This window comes from Sorghum bicolor, chromosome 10, assembly GCF_000003195.3.
Source record: "Sorghum bicolor cultivar BTx623 chromosome 10, Sorghum_bicolor_NCBIv3, whole genome shotgun sequence".
NCBI classification, from domain to species: domain Eukaryota; kingdom Viridiplantae; phylum Streptophyta; class Magnoliopsida; order Poales; family Poaceae; genus Sorghum; species Sorghum bicolor.
In genome coordinates, this window is record NC_012879.2 from 6,315,439 (window position 1) to 6,326,072 (window position 10,634).

Below are 10,634 nucleotides of genomic sequence, written 5' to 3' on the forward strand. Positions count from 1 at the left end.
TATTGGCATGTTGGTGGGTTTGGCGTTTCAATGTGCCTGGCTACTTTGGTCTCGATTCTCCCCACATAAAACAGAGGTATAAGCGCTATTACTGTCAGCGCTACACTGCATAAATAAAATATTAGATAGTACAAAATTTATTCTACAGTATTACAGTATGTTATCATCAAACAAACTACGAAATTTAATTCAAACAATGGCCACATTAGGAACAAGAAAAATAGAAATGATAAACTTGTGACTTAGGACCTGTTCGGCAGGACTTCTCTTCGACTTAGGCTCCTTTCAAATATTTTTTGTTTTTGAGTAAAAAACAGAGAATCCGAAACCAAATCACAATTTGTAGCTTCACCAAAATAGCTTCAGCTTCTCTAGCTATTTTCAATGCCCTCCTGATCTAGAGCCCCGAAATATCGTTCTTCCATCCATTATCTTGAAAAATATTCCAGTTTGTTCCTTTTGTTCTCTTTTGGCCTTGTTTAGTTCCCAAAAATTTTCAAGATTCTCCGTCACACCGAATCTTTGGTCGCATACATGGAGCATTAAATATAAACAAAAATAAAAACTAACTAGACAGTTTACCTGTAATTTGCGAGATAAATCTTTTGAGCCTAGTTACTCCGTGATTGGACAATGTTTGTCAAATAAAAACGAAATGCTACAGTACCAAAAACAAAAAATTTTACCAACTAAACAAGACAAAAAAAAAAGTCGCTGTCTTACGATTGAAAGAACTATTGAAGCACCGGATATTTTTCCTACGCCCGCATCGCGTTGTCGCCGCCTCGCGCCTCTCTATCCACAGATAGGGGACAGGGCACACAGGCACAGCCGCCGCTGCTTCATCCACCCCATCTGACGCTGCTTCCACCGACCGAGCTCTCCAAGGCTCCACTCCTCACCAGTTTCCGCTCTGGACCGTTCACTCTCCAGCTCCCCTCGCTCCGTTCCCTTCCGCCCAACCACCGCCTACTCCATCCAGATCGGCGGGGCGGGCACCGGCCGGCCGGCGATGACATCCACCGTCACCACCACCGTCGGGTGCGGGGGGCTCCCCGTCCGCCCGTCGTCGTCGTCGACGGCGCGTAGAGGACGTCCCCGCAGATGCGCCGTCCGAGCTCAAGGTACGTTCGCGCCGATCCCCCGAGATTCGTGGAGGACTCGGACTCCTCCAATTTCTGCCCTCCCCTCACTGATATGATATCTGTTGTGGGCAGCCGCAGGAGCGGATGCCTCCAACGACAAGTCAGTGGAGGTCATGCGTAAGTTCTCCGAGCAGTACGCCCGCCGCTCCAACACCTTCTTCTGCGCCGACAAGACAGTCACTGCCGTCGTCATCAAGGTCAGTGCCGTCCTATAGTCCTCAACACCGTCCTCCTAGGTGATGCTTCGACCCAACATCAAGGACATCCACCGATTAACGCCCACCTTTAGGCGTATTGGCATCCCAGCACAAGGTTTTTGGGATATATGTTAGGGGAGAATAGAAAGCGAAGGCCGGGAATATCAATCTAGACTGGAAAGTAGCGGATTGGGGGGACAACATAGATGTCGTATAAGGCTTAGAAATTAACAAAATGTTACATCCAGGTTAAGGTTAAGCCATGAATAGCACTATGGTCTCGCACTGGGGAAGAACAGAAGCTACTTCATGCTAACGATAAGGCTGAAAGAAAGGAACAGTAATATGGATTAGAGAGAACTAATTCTCCCAGCCTTCGTTCTAGATGTTCCTTGGTAGTGGTAATCCTCCCAGGTGGTTAAGCTCCTGATTTATAACCTGATGAGATGGTAACTGTGGAGAGGAGAGTCTAGATAGTAGATGGCAGGGCTTGAACTTCAGCTGCTGTTTTGCACAGCCAGCTTATGTGCATCAGGTGCTCGCAATATGGCTCAGCTTATTCATCCAAATCCCTAGTAAACATTTGTTAACAAAAGAGAAATACAATTCGAAAATGATAGTTTATTTCATAGCAAATAAGATTGCTCTAAATACATGCAAAGTGAACAATTGTGTATAAGGACACCACCAGGTTGAGGACGGTGGTAATGCTGAATGATTTTTTTTCCTCTCTTGATCCCAACCCAAAACACACACATCCTGTGGGCAGTGTATCTATGACTTGTTGGAGAGGATCTATTAAGAAGTTTAGGGTTAAGGATATCAGCTTCAGTGCCATTTTAGGAATGGACGGAGCAACTGCATTACCATTATAAATCAGCAAGCTTATATCTAAGCACATGGGTATGTTAAATGCAAGTGCTCTACTCTGGTTCCTCAGAGCAACCATCACCTTTTCTTGATCATAGGTGTATATAGGAATTCTGTAATTCCTTCTTGATGATAAAGCACAAATGAGAATACTTATTGTGTCTCCATCATTGTGGGTATGACCTATAACATGTTTGCAGGGACTTGCGGATCACAGAGACACTCTCGGAGCTCCTCTATGCCCTTGTAGGTAATTTATCTTATGTATTTCCCCCCTCAATTGTTCATCCATTATTTATACAGGGTATCAACTATTTTTCCTCGTGTGTAACTTCTTGTAAATCTGACCAGGCATTATGATGACAAAGCTGCGGAGGTAGCACAAGGATTTTGGAACTGTCCATGCGTCCCGATGCGTGAGAGGTGTGTTTATGAACTACACTTCCAGCTATTTTTCTATGATAGTGCATAGAGAAAATACTTTGGCAGCACTGTTTTATGTTCAAAGTTATAGATATAGTACTGTGCCTGTACTGTTGCAAAACAGGCTGAGGTTCTTTTTCACTTGCCGTACCATATGAATAACTGGCCAGCTAATCTCTGCTCCAACCCCACAGCAATAACAGCATAACAATTGGTTACGAAGGCATATTCCTTGAAAAACTGCAAACTCCAGCCTGCCATGTATCCATTTTTTATTACAAAATCTGCTAGATAATTTGGGGAATGTATTTTCTAGTTCTCTTCCCTTGAAAGGAAAATCATAAACAACAAACATTGTGTCTGGAAGCATAATTTCTTATGTGAGCGATCTACTTCTGCAGGAAGGAATGCCACTGTATGCTTTTTCTTACTCCGGATAATGACTTTGCTGGGAAGGACCAGGCATGCCCCTTTTCCATACTATCAATGCTTTCTTGTCTCTGATATCTGCATCCATGAACCATGATATGTTCGGTGCAAATCCCCCGGGAATAATGAATTTTGTTGAATACTTGATTACCTGTGGCAGGTTATCTCCTTGGAGGAGATCAAAGAGGCGACATCGAAGTTCTAACCCCTTGTATTTTTCACGAAATGTTTACTTGACAGCTAGTAGTTTTTTTTATATGTATATGTACTTAAGTAGCATCTATAAGATATCCGTCAGGAAATCTTTCATAAAATGTGCAGTAAACAGCACTTGCAAGGCTGTCGATGATATGAACTGCTTTTAGCCTTTTATTGTACCTGGGCTCCATTTCGTGAATTGATTTTCTCTCTCTCTCTTTCTGCTAATCCTGTGTTACTTGATTTTTTTTTTATTGGGTACAACTTGGACCAATAGACTCACACCGTAAACACGCTAAGAAGAGAATGGGACTCTAGCCTCCAGTGTTGAATACTTCCTCTATCTGTCATTTGTGTTTTTCAAGAAACAACATTGACTAAATATATATTAAAAGATATTAATATTTATATTATATAATTAGTATTATTGGAAAGATCTTTGAATCTAGTTTCTTTAATAAATTTATTTAGAGATATAAGATGATAGTTATTTATGGATGGTGGGAGTATGATTAAAGGTGGAGCCATGTGTAAGATGGGCTGCTACACTGCCCACTGCTTGGGCTGCGACAGTGCGACCTCCTCGCAATCACAGCAGCCATTGGAAAGCCATGTCATGGGGGCACATTGCAGCCCGTGACCCTTCCCTTAGGCGTGTGTAGTGACTATGACTAGTGAAGCGTGGTCGTGGCGCCGTGTCCTTGTGCAGTTGTGCGAACTTGCGAAGTACCCCACGCAGCCGTGCAGCTCAATTACGTTTTTTTTTGTGTGTGTGTGTGTGTTGATGACCACTTAAGGCCTTGTTTAGTTCCGAAAAGATTTCGGTAACGTAGCATTTTTGTTTCTATTTGATAAATATTATCCAATCATGGATTAACTAAGCTCAAAAAATTCATCTCGTGATTTACGGGCAAACTCTGTAGTTAGTTTTTGTTTTCGTCTATATCTAATGCTTCACGAATGTGCTCTAAGATTCGATGTGACGGAAAATCTTGAAAAGTTTTTGGTTTTTTGGTGAACTAAACAAGGCCTAAGTATGGGACTAATACATATATTGAGATATGAATAGGTTCTAAGGACAGAAGAATAGGACTTACATGTGCTTAACGTCTCCTCTAATGGAAACGCAAGGATGGAACATAAAGATAATTGTTCTAAAATTTTTCTCTTATGCTTATAATTGAGTATGAGATGTCATACAATCAAGAGGGATACCTTTACATAGACTTACAATGTGGATAGTGTTCGAAGAGACCTAAATCTTTATGACTTTCTCAATCACGTGGACATAGGCATATCTTGGTAGTAGGGCTGAATCATGAGTTAAATCTTGTGCCTTGTGTGTTTGTTTCTTTCTCTCAAATCACAACTCTTTCTCTTGTTCTTGCCTTGTGTTGTAGTATTTAACGGTCAGGTCCTGATCTACTTTTCTATTGATTTGAAGGAACCTAGGAATTTACTAATCTAATTTTCTACAAGGTTGTGAGCACTTGTCAGTCAACTTATGGGTAATCTTGGGATTTCTGCTAATACTCCATGAAGTTGTGGAGCAAGTTGCCTGACTTGTTTTTTAGTTTATGTTTTTAGTTTTAGGTGGTCCTACAGTAGAACTCCTACTCACCCCCTCTTGGTCCTATTTGATTTTTTCAAGCTTTTTTCCTGTTCCTCGCCGGAAAGTAAAATCACTATTGACGCCAATGAAGAGGAAACAACCAAATGGAATAGTCCATGTCAATTCCAACAATAGTCGCTCAAAAATTGAAAGTTTTCACGATGGTGGCACTGTGGAAGAATATGTGTTGGTGGCCAAGATGGTGATGGAATCACAAAAGCCATATCAATGTGTGTGCCTCGATGGGATCATCCAAGATGGACTTCACATGTGTGCGGTGCTTCTCCTTCTCACACTAATTGGTTACAATTAGCTGACATGAATGTTTTGAGTTAGGGATGTAAGTTCTAATTGTTCTTCACTGGATCAATCCAAAAACTTGCTTAAATAAACTAGAATGATATTTTACTTTATTTAAGTGAGGAAAATGAACGAGAATGCCATGTTATCATAATTTAGTTAGCTGATCCTCCTCCCCCCCCCCCCCCCCCAAAAAAACATCATTGGTACGGACTTGCATCCTTATTTTGAGTTGTAATATAGGTAAGTGTTAATAAGAACAAGACATATAACACCTTATTGGCAGTTTCATGACCACAAGGCTCAAAATAAGGTACACATGAATGACTTGTACTCAACCATAGCAGGCTTAGCTCGTGTGCAGGTGCTATATGTGATTTTTGTAATTGAAGTACTCGCACAACACCAGTATGATGTAGTGACACTCCAGCAAACAGAGCACTGCCCTGACAAGTAACCTGTGCGAAGGGACAGTCTTGCTTAATACGTTCTTGTTAGACTAACTCAAAGCATTGGTGTCAACAGATTGAAGACCGTCTTCAATTGTTGATACAAATATTTTGAGTTGAAGTAATATTTGTTCAATTTAACAAGAATGTACATACGGACTATAGTCGAATTTGGTGGACGGGTTTCACAAGCACAAGGTTCATTTCGTGTGAAAATGTTGCGATGCTTGTGATTGAAGAACAAAAAAGGTAACTTCGCTAGCAGATATGAGCTGCTGAGCCAAAAAAAAAAAAAGACTTGGCCAGTGCATAACTCGAACACGCCGGCCAGCAGCGTGTAGGAGTATTTTTCAGTGGTCACCTCCGATGTCTGAGCCTCACAGGCATGACCCAGAGCCATGATGAGTGCATGGCCTTCATTCAACCAACGGGTCCAAGAACACACACTCCCATATATCCTGGATCATGTCTACAAACCCACACTTTGTCTGCTCACCTGGCTGGCTAACGATCTTAGATTTCTAGCCCTTGAATAACTAACTCGAGATCAATCAAGGGCTCTGTATTACTACATAATAGAGTGAATATCTAGCTAGGTTAAACAAACAAGGGGCTGTTTAGTCCCTGTTTTTTTTTTTTTGCAAAAACCCCAAAACCCACAAAAAATTTTGCACCATTTTTTTTTGATTTTGATGTTTAGTTTCAAAACATTTTGCAAAACAGGGACACAAACAACCCCTATTTAATGCCTCTGTTTGGGACTGTACAGTTTGGGACCGAATTTTTTTTGACCACGTTTATTTTCAAAACACGAAAATGTAAAATAATTTGCTTTTGGTCTAAAAAATTTTGGAACTAAACAAAGCATGAGCATGGGTTAGTTGGCCTAAAAATCACACCATGTTCGATATTAGTATTTCTCTCCTCTGTCTCATAACAGAAGACCTTATATAATTCAAATTTTATCTCAAAATACTTGACATTTTCATTTTCCAATACACATTTCTCTTTTAGTCTTTTCTTAATACATATTTCTCTCTTCTCAATCGTCTCTATCTCTCACCTTCTCGTGTACTCCCTTTGTCTGCTTTGAGACATCTTGTTTGACTATCTGTTTTATCCAAATTTTTTGTCTAAATATTATCTTTTTTATTATAACTTATTTTATCATTAAGTATACTTTAGTACTCCCTCCATTCTGGTTTGTTAGGCATATCAACAAAATCTCAGATACCAAGGAGAGTAATAAACACACACATTAATACATGCAGCACAGAGTACGGTGATTACGGGGATTAAATGCATGAAGCTGCCACGCAGCCGGAGAAGCTGAACCGATCCATCTTCCTCGAGCGCGCGTGTATAGCCGGAGTAGTTTCGTATTTTTTCCGAATCGCGCGGCAAGAGTTTTCGTCATAACCCACGTCTCTTGGAGTCGCATGCATGCAAATGCTTTGTATTCTCACCCAGCGCCATGGAAGTCCATTTACTGCGCGAGTATTCCAAAGCATTGACGCCTAACATAGCAGACTAACTCCAAAACGTAAAAACGCCTAACAAACCAGAATAGAGGGAGTAATTATTTATTTATTTTATACTTTATAGAAATTTTCGAATAAGATGAACAACCAAACATGATGTCTGAAAAGTAAAAAACGTCACTCATTTTATGATGAAAAGAGTATTATATTTTTTTCTATTTTCCTTACTTCTCTTGTAGGACAAAGGGAGTACCACGTTAGCACAGAGTTTAACAAAGCACTAGTACACTTCACTGAACATTTGATCGGCTGTTGCATTGCTGCGGCAGTCAACATTAACATTGCCTAAGGTCAGTCTCAGTGGTCTGTTTCAATGCACTATTTCCAAAACAAATTCACTGACAAGGCATCAATAAAACGAATAATGAAATAACCTCCACAATGCATGAGTTTCATCTTGACGTTTTCTAGACTGGGCAAAGCATTTAATTACTGCAAAATGATTGGATCACATGTAAGATGGTGAAACGATTTAGCCCTCAATGGGGATTTCATCTCATTTCACCGCGTGGGAAACAACGCCCGCGGAGTTTCACCATGGTGAAACTACTTCCTTCTCTCTCCTCTTCGTTTCATGCAAAAAGTGCAATTTTACTGACATGGCGCTCTAATAAATATGCATGACATCCCGGTGAAACTCCCAGACTGGCCTAACTGAAGCATGTCTTGACTCTTGGGAACAGACGCAGGATGGGAGTTGGCGACGCACACCATGCATGGTCTGCCTCTGCCCGTTTTGCTCCCCTGACCCGCATCCACTTTCTCCCTCCGACGCCACGAGCTCAGGATCAGCGCGGGGAGCTAGCGCTCGCATTGATTTTTTTTTCCCCTTCTTGCAGAGCCGGAGCGCGACGCAGCCGGCGGCACCCGCATGTGCCTGGCGTACATGCAGCGATTAAAGAAGCTGATAAAATTGGCTAGCTCGGCTCGAGGGATCTCATCGTCTGTCCTCTCTCCACCCACCTGGTAGTCACTGCTGTCAGCACCTGCCGGCAGCTAGCGGCAAACCTGATCCGGCCATTGTCTTCCCTTCAGCAAAGCATTTCATTCCAAATCTCCCCCCAGTGGGCCATCGATCCTTTCATTTCCAAGACTAGCTACTTTGTAAGGACTCCGTTACCCATTACCCTCTACCCATGCAATCATGCATACCTTCTACTATGGGGTGAATCCTGTGCTTAGTTTCGAGAGTGTTTCAGAGCTTTATTTGCTGACGAGCTCTTGCCTCGATTATATATATATATATATATATATATATATATATATATATATATATATATATATATATATATATATATATATATATATATATATATATATATATATATCTGAGAGAGCTTGGCCACTTGGCAATTTCAGCGCTCCATGCATGGCTAAATGCCAACCAATGAGAAAGCTTGGACTGGACCCTGGACTCTTGGAGGTAGAGAAGGTTGGTGTTTGGGTTTGTGTCTTGAGGGGCATTGGACCACGGGTGCCGCTAGAAGGCATGCGCAAAGGACAGCGTGCTGCACAAGATGTTGGGAACCTGCGGGCTTTGATCGTATATACAACTAGTACTGTAGTGCTCCAAAATGCTGTGGACCTAGTCTAATAACGTGTGTTGCAATGCAGGTTTACACAAATAACGACAAGAAATAAAGTCGCTAGGAGGAATAAGGGTGATTCCCTTTTTTGCAAGGTAGTGTTGATGATACATCTTACAAGGTAATCCGTGTAAACTGTAAAGTGCTCGGCTAATGTATCATTTCAGTTTTTTTTATGCAAATTAGCTTACACTCTTCTCACCCATTTTTTACTCTCACGTCTTATTCTAGTCATTGGCTTCGTTAGTGTTTATTGTACATCTTTTGTTCATTGGTTGGTTAACGCTATAACCTAGAGAGATATATATCCCAAACTTGATGCAATAGTTCATATCTTTCATACAATTTGCTCCAACATCCTGCTTTTCATATCCACCAATGTTATTTCATATAATGTTTTGGTAACTAGAATATACCCCACGCGTTATTATGAGGGCATTTGCAAAGAATTCGAAATAAAATTAAGTATGGTGTATGTGGTTGGCTTACAATTAAAATACTAGAAGTTAGTGGAATAATATGGCTATTAATTAGTGGGAGATGTTATGGATAGTTAGTGGGGTGATGTGAATTGCTGACATCAAGTGAATTAATTAAGTTCATAAGAGAGTTATAGATATAGAGAATTAATATGTGAGTATTATATATAGATATAGTATAGAGATAAGTAATTAATATGAGTATAGATATAGATATAGATATAGATATAGATATAGATATAGATATAGATATAGATATACATATAGATATACATATAGATATAGATATAGATATAGATATAGATATAGATATAGATATAGATATAGATATAGATATAGATATAGATATAGATATAGATATAGATATAGATATAGATATAGATATAGATATAAATATAGATAGAGATAGAGATAGAGATAGAGATAGAGAATTAATATATGAGTATTTCTTGGATCACTTTTGTATAATAATGGTATATATCATATATGAATAATTCGTTACAATTGGTGCTAAGTTTAATCGTAAATCAATATTTGCATCTGCATCGGCTTTGCAGCTTTCTTGTGTTGTTGGCATACTCATCACTTTAGCAAATTAGTGAATGGGTTAATAAAGATCGATGAAAGCCTTTATTATACATCTAGAACGTACCTTAGGTCAACGTGTGATCCAGATAGAGAACTCTAGCGATAGATATCTCTTCCATTAAAAAAAGCAAGTTACATATATATATATATATATATATATATGTGTGTGTGTGTGTGTGTGTGTGTGTGTGTGTATGTATATGTATATGTATATACTACACACAAAGTTTAACTTCTTGCACAAAATAAAGTAAAATGGAAGATATCTAAAAGACTCACATCATAAAAGAGATTTAAAGTAGTTTCTAAATGGAAGTGACATTTACAACTAGAGTTCTTTGTGGATCACAGTGACCGTCCGAAGCCTACTACTCTCCTCTAAAATTTAAGATGCACACATATTGTAAAATTTAAACTTCATCAATAATTAGTCTAATAGTATGAGAAGTTTGTCCTATGAGATATATAAGATTTGTATTTAAAATCTCTAATTTTTAAACTTTTGCTGCCACAAATGATATACTATAAGAGAAACTAGTGATCAACGCATGACTTTGGAGACTGCACCAAAACAAATCATACTTTATATTTTAGGACAAATGGAGTACAAGGAATACTCTATTGCTATAAGTTTTAGCCTTAGATCGAGTCGTTGTAAGTATGATAACATGGTTTAGACCATGAGGCATAAACAACTATGAGAAATTATTTATTTCTTCTACCAATATATGATGTAAACAAGTTTTGCAAAAATCCTTGAAGAGAGAAGAGAATTACATGGCCTTGACAACAATGACTGGTATATGGGAACAATAAG

At 39.5% G+C, this 10,634-nt stretch overlaps 1 protein-coding gene across 1 annotated transcript; it reads left to right on the forward strand.

The window, feature by feature from the left end:
* Window positions 766-3,490, forward strand: LOC8077319 (ferredoxin-thioredoxin reductase catalytic chain, chloroplastic). Its single transcript, XM_002436610.2, has 6 exons — window positions 766-1,124; window positions 1,218-1,342; window positions 2,413-2,462; window positions 2,564-2,635; window positions 3,037-3,097; window positions 3,225-3,490. Exons 1-6 carry the CDS (start codon window positions 1,013-1,015, stop codon window positions 3,267-3,269), a joined length of 465 nt encoding a protein of 154 aa, XP_002436655.1. The 5' UTR covers window positions 766-1,012; the 3' UTR covers window positions 3,270-3,490.

Bases quoted from the DNA above. Each gene is read 5' to 3' on its own strand.
- LOC8077319 (XM_002436610.2), top strand. From the start codon at position 1,013: ATGACATCCACCGTCACCACCACCGTCGGGTGCGGGGGGCTCCCCGTC. The intron at 2,463-2,563 runs GTAATTTATCTT...AAATCTGACCAG, and splicing joins GCTCCTCTATGCCCTTGTAG to GCATTATGATGACAAAGCTG. The intron at 3,098-3,224 runs GCATGCCCCTTT...TACCTGTGGCAG, and splicing joins ACTTTGCTGGGAAGGACCAG to GTTATCTCCTTGGAGGAGAT.